The following is a 21,713-nucleotide window of genomic DNA, read 5'->3' as shown; positions in this document are numbered from 1 at the left end:
GGTGTCAAAGTAAGGATTAAACCAAGAGACTTAAGGTACAAATTTTATCTAAATAATTTTAGTTCTTTTTCTTCCTTGGTTTTCCGTAGAATGCTTTATCAATCTGACAATATGCATGGCACTAATTTTAAAAAAAAGTTATTCCTTTTTCATGACACTAATGCTTATTTTTATAAACTGGCAAAGCCTACGATGCTATAATCATTTAAATTCAGGTGATTATAACCCACGTGTAGATAAATATTTAATGTTTAAATAATCAACTCTATTGGAAAGCATGCTTATCGAAATAAAACCTTTAGGTATATAAAAATTATGATTTTTGAGGAATCCTAGTTATATGCAATACACTTAATAACTAATCAAAAATGAGTTTAGATCTACAAAGTGTGCTCACATAGAGGAAGGAAGAGAGGGCACAGGGAAGTTACTCCAAAATCACGTCTAAATTCTAAACTTTTAGTCGCCAATATAGTCAATTACTCCAGCCAGTACCAGGTACAAAAAAAAGTCCCCATGAAAGTGCATCATGGCAGCTCCAAATTCTGAAAGCCTGAAAATACCGCCCCACATAATAAATTTGTACTTTTGACCAATATTTTAGATTTAGTGACCTGTTAAATTTATGTTAACTGCATTTAACCTTCCAAAAATCAGGTGTCTGAATGCACTCACTGTATTCTTTCCCAAAGCAACTACTTTCTCTTCTAAAATGCTGTAACTTGCATTATTTCTATTTATGAACATACTTTAATTGGGTAAATAAAGCTTCAGCTGGGTTAATACTGTCATCTTAATTCTAACTTCCTGGAAATGTTTGTTGACTAGGAGCAGCTATGTTGACACTTTGCCTGTCTGAATATTAAGTCAAAATTTTCTAGATTGTGTTTCACAAATATTTTCACCCAATAAGTCAGTTTAATGCAGTTATGAGAATTCGAATTTTACCCCAAGTTAAAAATAAAAGATCATTACTCTGATTTCTTCAGAGTATGCTGAATAAAAATGATATGAAAACTCTAAACACCCTTTTAACAAAGAAACTAAATATTAATACATAGATAAAAAATAAAGGGCAACTATGGTGTAAGTTCAAGATCTCATACCTTGGTCGAGTCAGGATGTTCAATTTTCTTTTAAGTTCTTGATGTTATTACTTGTTAAAGAGGATAAGCCTTCATTAAACAGAATAATGAAGATCATAAAATTAGACTAACCTACTCTGACGCCAAAAGGGTATCAGAACGTTATAAGTGTTAAGACACAAATATTCTGAAGGTGATACGTTCCAAGTTCCTATTTTGCTGCAAGGCTAGGCATTTAGACCTAAAAATTAAAATAGAGTTGTCATCCCTTTCGACACAGATATTTCTAAGATACGGTCACGCAAAAACATTAAGCAAACAATGGGTGTCCCGTCAAAAGTTAAAGAGCCATTCATTTAAAAAATTTTCCAAGTCAAAGCGTCATAGTGAGATAAAGTAAATGCAGTATAACTGTTAACAATGGAAGAATCTAGAATGGAATCTATGAATGTTCACTTTACAATCCTTCCAACTTTTCTGTATTTTAAAATTTTTCATGATAAAATATCAAGTAAAAAATATCAGACTTCGAAAACCTTAAAAGGTAATTCGACAATTAATTTCAGGAGTCTTTACAAATTTTAAAAGAAAAACTACCAGAACTAAAATTATCTGTATATATATAATAAAAAAAAAAAACCCTCTAAGAATGCAAATTTAAACATACTAAAATGTCTTGCTAGAAAGGCTCTAATCATGGAACTCAAGCCAAATGGAAACTTATTTGGCGCGTTTTTCCTAAAGCTTTGCAATGCACCTTCACCTCGGAAGCTATTTCAAAGTGGAAGAACTTTAAAACGAAACCCCCACTCTTAATCGAGTAATTCACCATTTCTTTTAGCATCCCTCGAATCCTAAAGGCTCCCAACTGTACATCCTAGGACCACCAACTTTTGCCCCGCTCTAAAAGACAGATCTGCGCCTGAGTCTAAGTATCCGGTATCTTCTAAAACACAACTTCAACAGGAGTGCACCAAGTTCAGCTTGGCTGCAAAAACGGAAATCGGATAACGACTCCAAAGAGGGGGAGAGAACTGGTGACCAGTCTACAATCTGACTGTTGAAACAGTCTGAAATAACCCCAAAACCGGCCCCCGACTGGGTGGCGGGAGGTGCGGACTCAGTCCAGAATACGGATCCCTGAAGAGGTTTGCGCCGAGGCCCCGGGGTCGGCTTACGCAAGCCTAACCCCGGATTCCCAGCCGGCCTGTGGGGCGAGAGAAACTACTTCGAATTCTGGCCCTCGTGGAATTTCCGCCCGCGCCCTCCCGGGCACGGCACCCACCACACGCCCGGGTGACAGGGCCCAGCGGGCGGGAAGGATATTCTCGGCGCGGAGCCGCTCGATGGTTTCCTCGCACTGCCGAAGCCGCTCCCGCAGCTCCGCGTCGCCAACCCCATTCTCCTCCTCGTCGCCGTCGTCGTCCTTGAAGCGGGTATGAACGGGCTTCGGAAGCGACTCCTCTGGGTGGTCAAACGCCTCGAACAGCTCCAAGTCGCCGAAATCCACCTCCGCCGCCATTTTGGGATATGGGGAAGAGTCGCGTAGAGGCGGAGCGGGCCACTGGGCCGGGGGCGAAGGTTGTAGGGCCGCGCCGCTCTCTAGGGCGCTAAGCCACCCAGTAGGGTTTTTTCCAAACGTAGGCCACGGAAGCTGCACAAGGGGCAGGTCAGACTACAACTCCCAGAATGCAATGACGCCTCATACCCACTTCCGAGATTGTTCCGGAGCACGGCATGCTGGGACATGTGGTTTCTAAGCGACTGTTAACTCATTGTTTGCATTGCACACTGGGATTGATCCTCTTTAAACTTGAAGCTCGAATGAATCAGAGTATCAAAACCACATAGGTTGGCCCTGCTATGCGTCTAGGGCTACGAAAAACTAGCTAGATGATTAAACTATTTTAATTTGTCTGTTGCAGCTTTCGGTGGTTTCTCTCATTCATTCATTCAATAACATTTACCACGTTCGATGTGCCAGGCAGTTCCTAAAACCCGAGGATGTAAGAGTGAGCAAAGTGAAGTTCCTGCTCTCATGGAGCCTACAGTCTAGCAAAAAAACAATAACCATAAATGTCTCGCCATTGGTTTGAGATAGATGTTGATGGGTATCTAACACATTAAGAAATGTGAAATAAAAACACAAGAAGTTATGGATATATGTAACAAATTGACATCTGTGGGAGTCAGTGAACTGAGGAATTGAGGTTATGAGGTGTTAAGAGGGCAAGGTTGGTGGTATGAAGGATGGAATTAAGGGCATTCCAGGTGGAATGAAAAGGCAGAGTGGAGCAATACCAGGCTGCAGCATTAGGCCAGCACTCACAGACCACATTAGGGACTCGCTCTCCGCCTCCAAAATCGCTTGTCATATTTCAACATTTTAAATAGGTGGTGTTTCTGCCCACAAATTTTCATTTTGGTTAAGACAAAGGACCATTTATCAAAGGAGGTCTGATTGCACAACAAAGGATTTGGAAACCGAGTCTTATGAATTTGAGCTTAGATCAGGGTAGTAGCAATAGGGGTGGAGAATAGATAATTTAGAAGTAGAGGATATTTAAAATTAAAGCAAGAGCTAATTTAAGGGTTGGACATGGAGAATGAGAAAGTGGGTTGTGAAAATTTGCTAGGATTCTGACTTAAACTTGTTTAAATAAATGACAGAACAATGGATAAGCACCAGGTTCGGGATCAAAGAGGGAGTTCCATTTTGGTTATGTGGTATGGTACCTTGAGGCAATTTTATCCTTATAGGCAATAGAGAGGTTAACTGAACTGGTGGAAGAAATTTTTGAAGCATCTTGGTTAGACATCATTGGTATATCAAAGGTTACCATTTGGCTGGTCCAAGTTTTCATTTAAAGTAAATGAAACAATAGAGGATGAGACTGCATAATGAATACAAAGCAGACAAGGGCTGGGATTGAAAAGGTTGAGAAATTTACAGAAATTGGACTGGCCAGAATAGAAGAACTAGGAGTGGATCTCACAGAAATTACATTTAAAGCATATAATTAAATTATCTTTTGGGCTATAAAATTAACTTGCAATGACAGATCAAACAACTTGTTTCCACCTCCTTCCACCAATCTACTTAAATAGATTTTGTTTTTTAAGCTTGGTGGAATCGGGTTTTGTGTTTAAACTTGGCTAAGTTTTAAATTGCTGCTCTAGGTGAGTGCAGGATGGACGTACTGTCAACTCCTTAAAAACATAGGCAGTTAAATGTGTCATCTCACTCTGCCTTACAAGTCTTCGACAACTTTTAACAAAATTGAGAAGGTAGAGCTAAACTGAAAAAATATGAATTTGTGATGCCAAAATGACAAATCATGGCGTCCATTCCCCATAAACTTGATTTTGGCATTGAAGCACGAAACCATTTCTCCAAAGAATTGTACTCTGGGAAAACTAAACATTTACCAAAATACATTAAAAATATTGTAATACTACCACTTGATTTTCTTATATCACAAAAACACACCTTACAAGCAAGATGATCTTAACTCTAGTATTTAACAGAAAAATTTTAGTTTTACCACTATAAAGCTGTTCTGCAATGTATTGTCCTACTACATTGCGGAGATGTTTTCCAAGGACTTTTCTAGGCAATGCTAAAAACTGACTTTGATCTAATGAAAGCAAATGAACTACAAGTTCTGGAGTCCTCTCCCTCCACCAAATTTATGCTGGTGAGAAAGTGGTTTTCTAACTTTGTAATACTTTAGTTTATGCTAGAGAAGACTTCAAAGGGATAATGAGCGAAGGGCATACAAAGAACTTTGTTATAAGGCACTTTATTAAAATAAAAGTGCTTACATCCCTTTAATGAATTAATCTATTTCCTGAATAACATATGGAATATTTAACAAATACTGTACACCAATTCTGTCCCTTATAATAGGAAAACAGTACTATTTTAATAAATTCGTTTATTCCTCCCATCTTCCTTTTACATTTTTGCTCAGCATGGTATTGCCAATAGTAATTAACTTTTTTTAAAAGGAATTTTTAGCCAGTGTTTTCTAATAGCAACCATAAATTCAAATAAGAATTCCAGGTAACTTAAATTAACACCAGTTTTGAGAAAACCATTTTTATTATCATCACCACCCAGCTTATTTGTGCTGGATTTTGTACCAAATGGCCAGATCTTCTAAAGAACATCTACATAACGTTTTTTTCATGTTTCAAGAGATGAAAATAACTGTACAAGGTTAAGTACAAAAGTACACAACACAGTGGACACGAAAAATCCATGTATGAGATTTTTATCCCACCTGCAGCTTTTATATATTTGAAAAGTAGAATTCATGAACTAAAAAATAATGTCCTTCTATAGTCCTGTCAAGTTTAATGGAAGTGGGTTTAACCTGATTACAACACTAACACCAGTATCACTGATCTGATATTTACAAAAAATCGTATTTCTCAATAAATTAAATTCAATGCAACACTCATGCAAGCTAGAATGCTAGCTGTTTGGTGAACAAGGACCTGATATCAGAACCAGAAGTCTATAAAGTCCCAAACATTAAGTGTGATCTTTTTCAAACTGCATCCATTCCTCGCATTGATGATGTGAAACCCAATCCCATTCCTCTCTGTGTGTGGGTTTGTGATCTTGCCATTTCGTACTGAGCATCTAGATTTCTAAATACTTCTTCCTGTTGCTTCAAAGTCTTATAACTTTCTTCATCAACTGAGCTACATCCAGCTTCATCTTCACTCTAAATGTCAGAAAATATATTATTAAAATGAATTCAGATGCGACTAAAAAGTGCTTCTCTCACTTGACAGTATCGGTAAATCACATTTTTAGAATACATATTTGATACAGACTTTTTGGATACATATTTAGCTTCCATTCATTCAGCACCTATGGGGTACACACGACAATGCCCTTTCTAGGTATATAGTAGGATGTTAACAAAAATCAACTTCATTTTAGTGGGCACGAAGAACATGTAGAACATTCCAGAATGCGTAAATAGCCAGCTCAGTGCAGCTTAGTTTAAGCCAAATAAATATCCATTCAATGAAATACCAACTCCTTTAGTAATGACCGATGGCTGAGCATTCACGAACCTTTCTAAGTTGTATGCAATCTAACACTTTAATCAGCAAAAACTCAACTTTCTTCATTTTTAAAAGAGCTTCCTTAAAACTTTAAGTCAAGGTCCTATTCCACCAAATATAGTTAATCTTAAATAAGCAGTATTTAAGTAAATTCATTATTTCCTTTTCACAACTTCATTTTTATTTACTAAGAAAAGTTTGTCTTAATGTTTGCTTATAGTATAAGTATATAATAATTATTTGTATTATCACCTAGTGATAATACATTAGAAATTAATCTGGAGAACATAAAAAGCACCAGAAAGTACTGAGCTGACACATCAATGAAATAACTGTGAGGTGAGAACCAACGTTAATCTGAAAACATAGGTATGAACTTGAATACAAAGTGTATATACTTACCTTTATACCCATTAATTTTCTAAATTTGACGTTTTGGTCCTTGTTTCCAAAATTCAATTTTTCCCATATTTCAGCAGACTGGGATTTGTCCTGTTAAGAAACACTGAACTTTTAGAATATGTAAAATTTAAATATCTTTTACTAGGGTACTAAATTTCTCCACAATATAATATAAAGTCAAAGAAACAATTGCATTTATAGCATTCTATCAATGGTTTATAACGGTATAAAGTTTTCTGTTAAAAAGTAATGAAATTAAAATATAAATACTTCATAATGCATCTTTCGAAAAAATCTTAGCTTAAGGAGCCTCTTTTCCTTTATGTAGTATTACTGGTTTTCTTTGAAAGCCTGACTTACATCATGCCTTTTTTCAGCATTAAGTAACTGTGGCAAAGTAAACTATTCCAGTCAGGTTCTCAGAAAATAAGTCCAAACTAATCTTTTCCAATCCTTGTTTTTCTAAGTAATTGCTAATTAGGAATAGATGACAAAAGAGAGGAATAAAAAGACTTACCCCTTCTTTCTTGCCTTGCCAAAGCATTTTCCTTTTTTTCTCTTGTTCAGCAAATTTCATTGGATTCACAGCTGCTGGGTTATAATAGCTAGGTACGGCTATTCCGGTCTCTGCCAAAGCTTTAGCCTGTAGAGCTGCCATCTGAGCTGCCATAGCTATCTGAGGAGTTACTTGCGTCCCTGATGCTAACAGGGCAGCGACATTGAGCACGGAACCTCCAGTAGCTGCAGCTGCTGAAAGAGATAAACCCGGATTTTAAGACTAAAACCAACCTCCTGATTTACGATACATTATTTATATATAAGAGCTACTATTTTATAAAAAGACACGGTATTTTCCCCAAATATACGAAAATGACTGAGCATTAGATTATAAAGCAAAAACAGTTTACCAACATTTATTGAATGTATTCTTCAATGAGACATATTTCTACCTATGATCCCTTATATGTACTAAAACTTCATTTACTTAAAAAATGAAGAAAATTCTACAAATAGTAAAAAGGTATAAGGTTTCAATGGAAACGAACCATGGTGCTTTATAGCTAACACATAAAAACATTTGTACAGTTTTTTATGGTTTATGAAATGATGTCAGGCATTTCATTTGAAATTCATAACCAACATTTAAAAATATTAAACGTGCATTATGCACATTTAACAGATATTTTCATTTTAAATGGCTGAGTCAATCTTCTACAAAAATAAAGGCTTCTAATTACCTATTTTTCTGTCAGTCCAAAACATCAGCTTAAAAAGTTCTTAAATTACTAACATCATTCCCATAATTCCAGTTACGAGTTTTGGTAGAAAATGGCAGTTTGTAAAATTTTATATTATTTTTAGAAGTACCACTATTTACGAGAAATGTCAAAAAACAAAAAGAGCACCTTCAAGATTACACACTTCAGACAATTCAAAAGTAAGCTCTCTCTCTCATCACCTTCAATCCCCTACAGGCAATGTTTGTGTTATGTCTAAGAACTTGATGTCTTAAACATACATAAGACATAACATATATTCCAGTTCAGGCTATTATCTTTAATAAATTGCATTTCCAAAATCATCAGTAAAAGACATGTGCAGTGCATTAATGGCTAAAGTGCTACCCAAACAAGTGTCAATATTTACTTGTCAGAATGACCTGTGTAGAAAAATCAGAAATATAAATGCAGAAAGATGTTGAAGAGTAACACCAAGAATAAAATGTTAACTTTTCAATTAAAAAAACCCAAAATGGCTGTTACAGCATACTGACAGGGAGTAGGGATCCTAGGTATGTGACTGACTTCCTATTTTCTGAACTTTTCAATATTCTATGAAGAAATGCCATACTGCCATAATAAAGAAAAATAATTACCTGCAGCTATTTCTTGTTGCTTTTGTTTTTCAACCATTTCCTTTTCTCGCTGTTCTTGTAATTTCTTTGCCCTTTCCAACCTGCCAAAGACCATTTTAAATAAATTTAAAATAACACAATACAAAACCAATATTTATCTTTAAACTTCTGCATGTACACATGTAGACATAAAATACTTTATACAGAATTTTAAATTAACATTTCCCCAAATTGATATCTGCATATGGAAAAAAACAATCATTCTTAAGATGGTACCAGTCAGATAAAGAATATTTCAATACCAGTTTTAAACATTTTTAAATTCATCTAATAGCCAAAAACTGGAGTTTTTATATACAGTTGCCATAGAGAATAGTTAAAAAATAAAAATGACTCTATTTTTTACCAGCGCTGGTTACAGAATTAATAAAAATCTTGCAAATGACATACTGAGAGCTGGGTAAATCTTAAGAGTATTATTAAATAGTAAGTGATGCTTACATAATTACCAAATGCTTTTTGGGGGAGGCTGATACAGAATAAGGCTAATCAAAACATGAAAATAATGACTTTTATATTTAAACAGACTTTACTATATAGCCCTCAAATTAATATTTAAAAAAAAAAAACAAACAAAAATGGATACACAAAACTTGAACTGCCATCCTCTATTATCTAACAAAATGTGGGAAAGAACTCAAATATTAGGAAATTAAGTTGAAAAAAATTATTAGCAAAGAAACTAGAAACATAAAACACAAATTCATCCTAAAACAAAATAAAAATGAATTCTGGTTCACACTAAATTCATTAATGAATACACATATTAATAAATGTGCTGCCAAATCAGTATCTACTTCCTATGTAACAAATCATAGTCATGTTATCTTCATAATGAGTTCCTGAAAAAGAAACCCTTTCTTAGAATTCTTTGCTTTATCAGCAACTATAAGTCAAACACCTCCTTCCTCCTTTGAACATGGTATAAAGGAGAAGGGCGGGGGGAAAAGTTCTTTTGTTTTGGGGACCACAGGTAGCACAATGCAGTGGAAGTAAACTGGCACTTGCTTTTAACAACTGCTGAAATTTATATAAAAGGATTTTAACTACATTGTTCCATTTTACTAATCACGCATGCAAAAAAAAAAAAGACAGAGTATGGACTTGAATTTTGTCCCTGGGAGTAAAATTCTCTCATTAGGGATAACATTAAGATATAGGTTCACAGATACTACTTCCAAAGCAATTTTAAAATTGTCCTTATTTAAAAACAAAAAACGGCCTATACACTGCAGTTTATTAAAACACCTCCCTTCAAATTTCAAGGTAGCCAAGGAGTAATCTGATATTCTGAAATCCACAAAATATTTCATGTACACTTGTGATCTGAAAATCACTAAGTAGGGTGGTTAAGTCAAAAAGTTTTATATACTAGTTTCGACTTTAACAAAAGCCAAAAATTAAAACACAATAAACTTGTAGTAAATAATGAACTATAAGGCTTAAAAAAAAAACCTGTCAGAGTTAATGGACCATTTTTGATAAATCAGTTCAAATATTGTGATAAATTATTTCCTAATTCTGTTTAGATTCAGAAAGAAAATATGCTTGACTACTACAGGTTGCACATTAAAATGGCCGCTGCAGGTCTGGAATTGTCACCACTAAGGTGAATGGAGTGAAGAAGGGGTGAGCTCACACCTTTGCTGCTGCTGCTGTTCAGCTGGAGTTTCTGCCAGGCTGGGTTCACCGGGCAGCAGCCCATCAGGTTACATTGTGATAACTGTATTTTTGTAATGAAAAAAAAAATACAAACTCAATTTCATAAAGAAAAAAAATCAAAATCAAAAGAGTAGTTTTCAGAATATGGGAAAACCTGAAAACAAGAACTTGGATTTTACTTTACTTCTTGCCTTGCTAGGTGAGGCAGTTCTTTCAGTGGTTTTGTAGATGTCGGTCAGATACTGTGTGTAGTCCCACACTCAACCATCTTTGAAACGTTAGAAAATTAAAAAATACAACTATCTCTCTATGCTATTGGCAGTAAATTTATACAACCAAATAATTAGCTTATAATGTTTATTGTTTGTCACCTCCAAAATAAGAAAACCATTGACAGGATTCTACTTATTGTTTCAGAGACTTTTTCTTGAGGAAAAAATGAAGACAAAGCAGTTTTAGAGGCAAAATTAATGAAGTTCTTAAATCAGACTTAAAATTTTTAAAAATTTCAATTGCAAATTAAGAACATTTAAGAGTCTGGAATTGAGAAAAATAAAAAATAATCATGAAGGAAAAAAGAGGAACTAATGCAGACATCGCAATCTTTCCAGTTGTGCAATAAGTAAATGTTTATGACGAGAATTAACCACTTACTTGGTTCTAGATCACAAAGGTGCCACAGTACTCATGGCTAGATTTAATTAGCTGAATTATCCTCTGACAGAAAGCATTCACTTTCTCCACACAATTAATTATCTACTTCAAGATGAAAAGGGAAAAAAAATGCACCAAATAAAAAAATACTCATACCTCCTAGCTAAAGCTTCTTGTGCATCCATTGCTGTGTTTCTGCCTCTGAAAGGAGGTGGACTAGGAGTTCGGCTTAAACTTCTGCTAAATCTTCTTGGTTTTTCAATTCTCTTCTTTCTATCTCTGTAATAAATCATGTTTTACATGTCTCAAGATGGCCAAATAATATGTCATTGAATCAAAACCAATTATATTTACATGGTTCAAAAATCAAACTGTACAGGAAATATATTTTGAACCCTTTCCTTTTTGCCTGTCCTATAACTTCTATAGACAGCCCAAGTTCCTTATGTACATGGCTATTTTTCTGTGTTTATTTAACCATCCCTGTTACTGACGGACATTTAGGTTGTTTCCAAAATTTCATGTTACATTCAATGTTGTAAAGACTAGTCTTGTACATTAGTCATTTTATACTTCTGTAGGTTGATATGCAGAATAAACTTCTAGTAGTGGGATGGTTAGCTTAAATATTCCTAGTTATTTTACTCTACAATGAATGTATATATGTTGTCAAAAATACAAAGCATGAATCACTAAAAAAGAAATTAGAAAAGTAAAAGATAAACAGGCATTGATCAAAATAAAAAATATCTATAGTCAAAACTAGAAATGCCATAATGATCCGAATTGCCCAAATGGCAATTAAAAAATGATCAAATTACCATGTACTTTAGATTCACTAAATCTCAAGTTCAAATTAGTAAACTATTACAAACTACAATGACTGATTAAAAACTGAAACTAATCAAAGTGATAAACCAAGTTACTATGACAAGCCTGTCTACTTTTATCCATATCTTCGTCTTTTATAGACTGACTTAAGCAATAAATTAATAAAAAAGCTTTTCAATTACTTTAGTCGGTATCTGTGACTATAGATATAATGCAGTTATCTTATGTAAATCAAAACGTATTTCCTGAATATTTTGAATTCAAAATTTTTTATGCTCATTTTATGAAGTATTTCATATCTCAACAAATTAAAGCCTCTTCCCAATTAAGACAGGTTTGAATTAAGCACATCTTTTTTAAAAATTAAATTTATTGGAGTTACGTTGGTTAACATTATATATGTTTCAAGTGCACAATTCTATATCATTTAAGCTCATCTTTTTAGTATCTTAGATAGTATATACAGTATGGTAGGTTAACACAAACACTGACTTTGCATTCAGACACATTTTGGACCCAATCCGGGTTTTATCATTTATTATGGTATGATTCTGGACTTCCTGGGCAAGTTACTCAACCTCTCAAAGTCCGACAGGCCTACCTCACAATATGGTAGGCCAAAGAATCAGATGACTAATACATGGAAAGAGCTTTGTCATAATATATATGCACAAGGTAGGGATGCAATAAACTTAAGCTATCATAATTATAAAAGAAACACAATGAATTCAGTGTTCAAAACTGAATTTTAATGAAGATTTTCACACCTGCCCTTCGCAGGTGATCTGATCAAATGAGACTATGTAAGAATGTTATAGAAGTATTTCGGTTTGTTCTTTCCGGGATGAAATTAAAGTATTTTAAAATCTGAATATAAAATTCTGATCCACAAATACTCTCAAAGTGAGAGAAGACAAACGGATCCTGTGAGGGGTCTATTTAATTTTAATCAAGATGATGAATACATACCGACTTCTACTCCTTGTCCTGCTCCTGCTTCTACTTCTATGCCTGTGTCTTGATCTGGAGCGGGAACGAGATCGGATCCGACGTTTTCTTTCCCTGCTTCGGGATCGTGATTTCTTTCTCTCTCTGCTTCTGGATCTTGACTTCTTCCGCTCCCTACTCCGAGATCGAGACTTCTTCCGCTCCCTGCTTCTACTACGATGCCGCCTGAGATTCAAGTACATAAGTTTGTAGTTAGAGTTGTCTTTTCAATTACAGATATTATAAATTATTTATCTGTAGTTTATGCAGTCAAGACAGGCAATAAACTACTTTGTACTGTATATAGAAAGGATAATTTGAGTTTTTAATGGCAGCAATTCTAACAAAAAATTAACCTTGCTCTTGTTTGATGACAATGCTTAGGGAACACAGTAATGCTCTAACATGTCAAAAATGTAATGCATCCTACCCAATTTAAGACTAATAAAGTCTGCTGCCTTAGTAAAGTATGTATAAAACTTAAGGATTATAGACTTAATCAAGTTAATCTACTCTTGAAAAATTTTGATAAAAGTTGATGCCACATATTCTCAGATATCTCCAAATATATGTTAAATACCGGCTTCTTAAAAAAAATAAAAAAAAAAATCCCACAACTGTGAGTCATGACCCGGTTTCCCCAAAATCTTTTCATCTATACCACAGGAGAAAACCTAGGTTAGAATTTAGCAGTAAACAAATTCTACATCAGCAATGTAAAAGGATTGTTATGTTGGCTTAAATTACATATAGTTCAGCAATTTTTTTTTTCACTGCAAAAGATAAATCAAAAAGTTGAAATATACAGTTGCTAAGTAATTATGTTAAACATACCATCCCTTACCCCTAATCTTAGACACTGTATTTTTGCCTTTATCAGAAACTAAAGCACAAGACTTTAGCTATTAGCAGACATTATTAGTGAGCAGATAGGTCAAGCTAGAAAAAAAAATCAATGTTCTAATTAAGACTTTTGAGAGTACTGCTGGGTTAATGAGCAGCTTTGTCACTTAGGAGCTCTTTCAGAAGGCATGAACTTATAGACACAGTAACTACTTACCTTTCACGAGACCTAGATCTCGAGTGACTTCTGCCTCTTGACGACTTTCTTTCTTTGCGCTTGTGTCTGTCCTCACCATTTTCAGATGAATTCAGTCGCTCTCTTCCTTTATCAGAAGAATGTTCTTTGTCATTATGTTCCTCAGACTTGTGTTTCTTAGAGGATTTATCTTTGGATTCATGTCTTCTTGCCTGTTTTAAGAAGAAGTTGGTTCTTTCAGGAAAATAGTGCAACAAAGAGAGTTAGTATGGGTATCAGCAGACAAAAATGTTGTGATGCAACATTAGTAACCTTAGGAGTGTGTGGCAAATTAAAAAACAGATCTAGTTTCACATCACCCACATGTTGCAGATGTATAGTACTAATTTTACTTTTTTAAGACCCCAAAATGTAATTTCTTCCCCAAAATATTTTCAATACCACAATTAAAACAATTTTCAATGTTGAAATATTTAAAAACCATTATGTCAGAAAAACAGAAACCCCCAATGTTTCTTTTATCTAAAATAAGGGAAGTACACAAGTATCAAAACTTTAAAAAATTTCCAACAAACCTTTTAGATGAACAGAATAAGTATATACATCTAATGCGAATACATATTATTTGAATTTTAGTTAAGAACAATGAAAATAACTAAGGACACAAATATATGCACCAGAAAATGTTTTTCAAATTAGGTAGCTAAGTAAAAAATTTTACTAAATTTTCTGCATTTCAAATTACTTTACGCAGAGATGAAGTGTCCTTTTTATATCTATACTGTCACATCCTCTCTAATAGACGTCTCTTGATTTTCCTCCCAATGTCTAAACTGTGAGGCAATCACTTTTCATCTTGCAATATCCCAACAGGCTTGGAGCTCTATTACATTTCATGTACCTAGGATAGAAAATGGCAACCGTATCTGTTTTAATTTTTATGAAATCAAACTGGGTATAACATAATTAATCCCTAAAGCATTACGCAACACATACTTCTCCCATACTCTGAAAGATTAAAAACCAAGGCTTTCATTTTCACAGCATAGGCATTCAGAGACTGAGCTAAAATTATATGATCAAGTCTCTAACCTACACTCACATATCTAATTAGAAAGTACTAAACATAAGATTTTCCCACGTTAACATTTGTCAAATCCATCTTGTAGTAAAACTTAAAATCCTGGATATCTCAGAGTCACAGTTTTAAAAGCTAGAAGCAAACTCAGATCCTCTTATGTGTCACTAAGATCTAAACTCACATAGTTACACAGTAGCGGAGCTGAACTCAGACCCCATGTTCTTCTGATGCTCAGGCCACACTGCTTTTCACAAATGGACACTTATCTCATGTTTCCCAAAATAGGCCATAGCGTATTTCTTTCCATTCAAGATTAACTTTTCTTAAAAACAAAAAAACTTGGCCAAACACTTTAGAACATGCATGATGATATATCTGAAAATGATTATACTATGTCAATTATTATTCTGCAGAAAAATAAGAGACCTGGAGACAGAGCTAAATTTTAGGTTCATTACCAGTTCTCTGTAATATGAGCTTCTAAAAAAAAATACTTCTCAGATTTTGCCAAATAGCAAACTGGAAAAGCTTTAAGTGGTTAAACTTCTATAGGTTTTAGAATTAATTTCAAAAGCAGTTTTCCAAATGTAACATTAATAAAAAAAAAAAAAAAGAAAACATTAAAACCCTTAACTGATTTAAGATATACTTAAGGGAAATAGGAGTTTGAATGACTAATAGTTACCTTATCATGAAGTAGGCTTATTATTTTGCTATCTGAGTCTGCAGCGTCTTCAGTTCAGTCTCTTCGCGCATTAGCACGCTGAGTATGATTTATTATAGAAATGTTATCATGTGAGCTAAACAAAATAGTCATTTTCACAAAAACTCTCCTAAATTAAAAATTTAACAGAGCTTCCATTAGGGGAAGAGGTGAAGTCCCTGCCCACATTTGTTTCAGGATCCCTTGCCCAGCCCCCACAAGGCTTTTTCTCCCTTTTTGGCTGTGGCTACTTCTCTCCCTTGCTGGCTCATTTCTTGTCTCCTCAGGTGGGTGAGCAAGTTAATTCTTCTGCAATACAGCTGCTGCCTTTCTTTTTCCTCAAGTTTTGCTGTCACCACCACCTTTCCAGCTGTCCCTCACTAACACTTATTTCAAAATTCCATGCCACTATTAGGGAAACAGAACTAGTTCACTAATGAAAAGAGGATTTTTGTTGTCTTCCATAAAGCAAAAGTAGCCCACAGATATCTAGGGTGTTGCTATTTAGAAATCCTGAGTGGTCATCAGGCATAAGGAGACTCGGGACCTCAGATTAATGGAAGCTCTGTGTAACAGACCTAAAAAAACCAATTATATTCTTCATATGAAATTTTTATCGTGAATATTTTCACAACATAATAAAATTAAGTTTTTGAATGAACTTTTCATATAAACAACTATCTTCTTGAAAAAATGATGAATCCAAATCATGCTTATTTTATAACCCAATTAACCTTTTAAATTTCAAGTTTTAGTACTTACCTTGACAATATCACATATTCACACAAACATTTCTACCAGTTATTTTACAAGTATTTTAAAGTGCCTATTCACTACAAAGTGTTAATTACCTCTTTGCTTCTGCTCCGGCTCCTGTGTTTTCTTCCTTCATTATCTGTAAACACACATAAACATTCACCATAAACAAAAATACAGAAACGTCTCAAACACAAATTTTAATGCTCATGTAAAGAATAATTTCCAGTCCATTTGGCTAACTTAAGATTCTACTTACTAGTCATCTTCCAAAAACTACTTTTTTTATGGCAGGATAGGATTATTCTACTAATTGCCATGTAATGGCAAACTGGAAAAGTTACTCTATTAATAATACTCTATTGTTAGTAATATTAACTGAACATATTGAAACAAATCAAGCAATCTGAACAAACCAGAGTATAATCAAGAGACAGAAGTAAGCAAACAAGTGCCCAAGTTCAAAAGAGACATTGTCTTTTAGGCAACTGAAGACAATATTTTACAAAACATTTTAATTAGCCCATCTTATTTCCTAGTCCATAGCAAATTTATAAAGTGGCTTATTAGAGAGGCAAACAAGAATAACAATGCAAAAGAAAATAAACAAGTTGAATTATATTTGGTATATAAGTAGTCAAAAGGATGTTAGTTTAGAAAAATTTCCATTCAAAAATTAGTTATAATACTGTAGGTTCTGATACATAGATAAAAATTACATTTGAGCCATTTTGTAGGTGATTATCTGTGGACACAAAGAATAAATAGAGCTCAGGCCTTAAAACTTTTAAACTCATTACTTTTTACTTCTCATTTACCTCCTTCATTAAATAGTAGTACTTTTTTTTTTTAAATAGCAAAACATACTTTCTATACTACATCAGCCTAATTTTTTTAGTAAGTGAATATGGAACATTTCAAAATGCCAGACCTCTTGCAACTTACATCACAAGACGTTAAATAAGTTCAGAATATTACTGTCTAGACCACATCTTTTAAGATATTTCTTTACCAATGCAGAAAGAATGAAATTTAAACATCAGAGTTCACAGTTACTGTGACACAAACTTAAATACATACTGTTGCCTCTAGAAAAATTATAAAATTTCTGCATTCAAATATCTGTATTTCTCATAATTGAAAACGTTTCCAGAAAATACTAATGGACTTTCATTATCCATTTCTAAACTAGGGAGAACACATGTTAACTATATCAATAAACTAAATTTTTGTCTTAGACACATTTACAGGAATTACAATAAATGCCAGTGGAGTTTATTACCATTCCCAACAATTCATACCTGACTTTCGTTTTCTCTCTCTTGACCTTGATCGTGATCTTGAATAATGATGTTTTGAGGTTCTAGGAGAAACAGATACATCTGACTGCTCTTTTTTTTTATCTCTATCTGGGGATGTCTTTTCTGGGGCTAGTCCATCTCGTTCTGTATCACTAGCCTAAAAGTTTAAGGAAAAATGATTGTAAGTTCTTAATTACATTTAAAATATTTTCAATCACCAAAAAAAGAAAAAAAGGAAAAAAAAAAAAGAAAAAGGAAAATCAATAATTCAGACTGGCTGATTTCCAAATAACTAAATATGCTTCTGTACCTAATAAACGGACGTGAATAAATTGAAATGACTAACCCAAAAACAAAGACATATGTAATTGAACTGATGTCTTTGATTTTTCCAACCATTATTTTTATAACTTTCAAAACAATGGAGGAAAGGGAGAATAAGGACTCCAAGTATTTCCAAAAAACATTCAAGCAGAGAAAATATAGTCCATTTTAGATTTGTGAATTCATTTAGCCAACTTCACTAATGCTTTTACTTTAAATTAGCATATACTAAGAAGGCATTTTAAATGAGCTGTTCAAGAGCCTCAAGACTAAAATTTTAAAATGGCAGGTAGAATGCTTCTGAAAGGGGTAAACAGAAAATTAACTTACCCATCTGAGAACCCAATCTTAATCTCATTAACCCGCTTTAATGAAAACAGCCCCTTGGCACAGTGCTGCTACACAATGTGGTCTGCCTCTCCTCACACATGCTCTGGGCTACAGAAACATTAAGTGGTTGCTGCTTTAAAGCACTTTTAAGTCATCACAATATAAATTTTAAAAGAATTAAAACAGTAGTCAAGTGTACACACTCTTTCTGAGTCTGATTTATCTCAAAGAGGAGGTTCCTTCACCTAAACGTCAGTTTTCAAGTTTACAGAGGACAATTTCACCTACATTGCTCATAACAATACTAACAAAACGTTTGAGGAAGAAATGTATTCCAGCTACTAGTTTTCCATTAAAAAAAATATTTGTGCTTCCAAATATTACGTGGGTTCAAACTTCTATGGACCGCTGATCGTGGTCCAAATGATAAACAAGGGAAGAAACTGATTTAAATGAGTCACAGAATAGTTAATATACCTGGGGAGTTGATTACTTAGGACAGGATTGGCAAACTATGGCCCTTGACCCTTAAGCTAAAAATGGTTTTAAAATTTTTTAAAGAGTTGTTAAAAACAAGGGAACAAGCCAGCAAGAAATGTGACGACTCTACTGTGGTTTACAATGCCTAAAATATTTCCGTTCTGGCCCTTTACAGAAGAAAGCTGGATTGGATAAACAGGGCATTACTATACATTTTCTCTAAAAGGAATAATCACACTAAAATAAACTTCTTCCTTTAGGAAGAGTAGTCCAGAAAACAACCACCAAGTAAACTAAGTGAGAGTATTTTAACAATCGAGGTGTGAGAGGTTTCATTATTTCAATAACCACTTACTATCAAAAATGTGCCAAACTCCATGCTAGACTCCAGGAATAAAGTGATAAATTAAAAGGGAGGGATTTACAGCCTAGTTGGGATTAAAAACATAAATTAGGTGTTCAGTGTCTAACAATGATACCAAAAAAACAGAAGGAAGCAACAAAATATCGGAGAGGCTCTCATTCTGGAATACAATCCTGTCCAGTTTTCTGTGTTATCAATATATGAGTGATTTGTGGAATCATAATATTGTACTGAAAAGCTTTCATCCCTTAGAATCGAGTTTCAACTTTCTCATTTTACAGATGAGATACAGCAACATTAGCTGACTCACCCAAGATGGTATTCTTTGCTGTGTACTATTAATAAATGACGCTGTATCATACAATTAAGGATGACTGATTTTCACAACACTGGTCACTTTTTTGGTCATTTTCTTTCACGCTTGTTTTCAGCCTTAAAGACTACTTCAGATACAATTATGATGTCATAAGTGTTGGTAAAGCTTACACTTGGTAAAAAAGCAATCACAAAAACTTGAAGCACTGCTGTCACTTTTCTCCACGTATGTCACTTTTCTGCCGGGGAGACACAACATTCTGGAACCACTGGCACGTCTCATTTTCATTTACAGAGATCATGACTAGAAATGAAAAATAGCTTTCCAAGGAAAAGCCAGTATCTAGCCATGCAATAAAAGTTTTCAGTCAGTGGCTTATTAAACTAGTACATGCTTAACATTACAGAAGCCTGGCAATAGGGAAGGCACCCTGTGATACAGGCTAATAACTTCTCCACACAGCCATTTTCATCTGTAAAAATAAACCAAAGAACAACAAAACCACCCTATCACAAAACAGATATGAATGATAAGTGGCCACTTAGCTTGTGCAGAACTTTTATTTCCATAGGAATATTTTACAGTAGCGTAATAAAGGTATCCCCTCAAATCAATTGAATATTAAAAATTCTCTGCAAATTTCTAAGCTTTATTTTGATTTACTAGGGGTGTTCATATATAAACCTTAAATGCTAAATGCAAAACTTCTACCACTTGCTCTCTTAAAAGGCCACCGGTTTCTTGAAACTTATTATCTGGTTTAAAACCCTAATAACGCTCAAGTCATAGTATACAAATCTCTTTCCAGTGCAAAAGAGGGAGACTAGATTTAATACTAGGCCACTTCTCCAGGGAATCTTGTCTTTTTATTGAACGAGGCATTGCAGAAACAAATGCTTGAATTGAGGTTTTTTAACTATTTGAGCCCAAGCAAAATGCTATTTTAACACTGTTAAGAGGCCTAAAACACTAAATGAAGGAATACATTAAATCGATTAGTTGCATAAATATCGAAGAGCCTGCCAACTGTTGAAACCTTATTTAAAATAAAATCGATTCTAAATTCAATAAATTTGGTATTGGCGGGGGGGAACCACCACCCTTTCTAATTCTAGATACTCCAAACATTAGAAACAATAAAGTACATATTTTTCTTTATGTCTACCGGTCTTTTTTCGAAAGTGGTAAATCTTTGTAGTCAGTGGAAAAGAATGCGAAATGCCTGTATTTTTCTTTTAACAGAATAAGTAAAACCGAAGTAATCACACAACGCGATCCATCAGGACTGGGCGGGCATCTTATGTCCAAAACAGGCTTATTGTTCTGAAAAGATCGTTTAGAAACTAGTTTTTATTTACGATTAAGTTCGTCAATGAAGAGTTCTTAAATTTAAAGGAACCAAGCCAAAGATAAAGCTTGATTATGCTTCTCCAAGACTTCAAAATGATTACATCACGAATCGCTCTGGAAACGGAGCATCAATCGGAATTCGTAGTTTCATAGCTTTCTCCTAATGAAGTCGAATTTTTAATCCCTTTGAGCGACACCTTCCCCAGCTCCTTATAAGGAATAAACTCAGGTTTTCGCAAACAAAACTTTCATCGAAATTATGCGACTAGAATCATCTTATTGAAGTCAGGCAAAAAAAATAAATCCCAAGACTGCTCTCTTTTAGCATCTATCCCTTATACTTTTTGGAGACCCGATTCCTTTTCTCTTTTCAACCATTCCCTACCGCGAACATGTATTCCCCAGCCCTAATGAAACTCAATATAAATCAGTAGTCAAAGTAAGGTAAACTCGAGGCAGTTCTGTGGGACGAAAGGAACAGGACTGGAAACGAAATGGAAAGTTCTGGAAAAAAAAAGACACTCCCTGCGGCTCCCCACCCCCATCGACACCGCCTTATTCCCCCTCCCTACACCAGGCAGCCATGATGGCGGGCACAGAAGGCAGCTGCGGCGCCATTTTGTCCACACACGCGCGCGGATAACAGCTCTGAGAGCCGTTTTCTCATCCTTTGGAGAGTAGTAGAAAAATAACCTTAGCCTCAAACTCTGATTCGGTACCTACCGCCATAGTCCAGAGTCCTGGCCGCTTGGGCGGCGCCTTCGCTTGCCGCTTTCAACACTACCGGCCGCCCTGATGCTCCGCCACAGACTAAATGGCTCGGGCTGGAGACCCGGATGGCACAAAGGGGATGAGGCCCGGCGCGTCGCACAGCCTGCTGGGAGGGAAAGGGGTGGTGATAGGCCTTCTTAGCAACGCGGTTCGAGGCGGTGATTGGTTGTTCTTTTGAAGGGGGCGTGTAAAGCCAGGGCGTGGGGCGGGGCCAAGAATACAGCCCGGAATGCGCAGCCTGCCAGTCGGAAAGGGTGGAATTTAGGGTGGGGCGACT

General features: G+C 34.9%; 2 protein-coding genes across 9 annotated transcripts in view; both read right to left on the bottom strand.

Moving 5' to 3' along the window:
• Window positions 1–4,728, bottom strand: part of ZCCHC8 (zinc finger CCHC-type containing 8) — an 11,550-nt gene extending 6,822 nt beyond the window's left edge. The window contains exons 1-2 of the mRNA XM_023528189.1: window positions 2,412–4,728; window positions 1,107–1,149 (exon numbers count right to left, since the gene is read on the bottom strand). Coding sequence (XP_023383957.1) covers window positions 1,107–1,149; window positions 2,412–2,607 — 239 coding nt within the window. The 5' untranslated portion in view covers window positions 2,608–4,728. The remainder of the gene's footprint in view (window positions 1–1,106; window positions 1,150–2,411) is intronic.
• A 144-nt stretch (window positions 4,729–4,872) lies between these two features.
• Window positions 4,873–21,554, bottom strand: RSRC2 (arginine and serine rich coiled-coil 2). Of its 8 annotated transcripts, none has more exons than XM_011355742.2 (11): window positions 21,389–21,554; window positions 17,502–17,658; window positions 16,296–16,339; window positions 15,427–15,504; window positions 13,682–13,894; window positions 12,604–12,807; window positions 10,960–11,082; window positions 8,449–8,528; window positions 7,090–7,319; window positions 6,573–6,662; window positions 4,873–5,821 (listed from the first exon to the last, which is right to left on the bottom strand). In XM_011355742.2, exons 4-11 carry the CDS (start codon window positions 15,432–15,434, stop codon window positions 5,642–5,644), a joined length of 1,128 nt encoding a protein of 375 aa, XP_011354044.1. In that variant the 5' UTR covers window positions 15,435–15,504; window positions 16,296–16,339; window positions 17,502–17,658; window positions 21,389–21,554; the 3' UTR covers window positions 4,873–5,641. The 8 variants fall into 8 exon arrangements, with proteins under 8 accessions (XP_011354044.1, XP_023383951.1, XP_011354042.1 ...); XM_011355741.2 differs by having other exon boundaries at window positions 5,009–5,821; window positions 7,090–7,322; window positions 21,389–21,546; XM_023528186.1 differs by having other exon boundaries at window positions 5,009–5,821; window positions 7,090–7,322; window positions 17,502–17,563; window positions 21,389–21,406.
• Window positions 21,555–21,713: the final 159 nt, after the last annotated feature.

The sequence above is a fragment of the Pteropus vampyrus genome, unplaced genomic scaffold (genome assembly GCF_000151845.1).
Source record: "Pteropus vampyrus isolate Shadow unplaced genomic scaffold, Pvam_2.0 Scaffold23, whole genome shotgun sequence".
Classification (NCBI taxonomy): Eukaryota; Metazoa; Chordata; class Mammalia; order Chiroptera; family Pteropodidae; genus Pteropus; species Pteropus vampyrus.
This window is presented reverse-complemented; position numbering and strand designations above follow the sequence as displayed.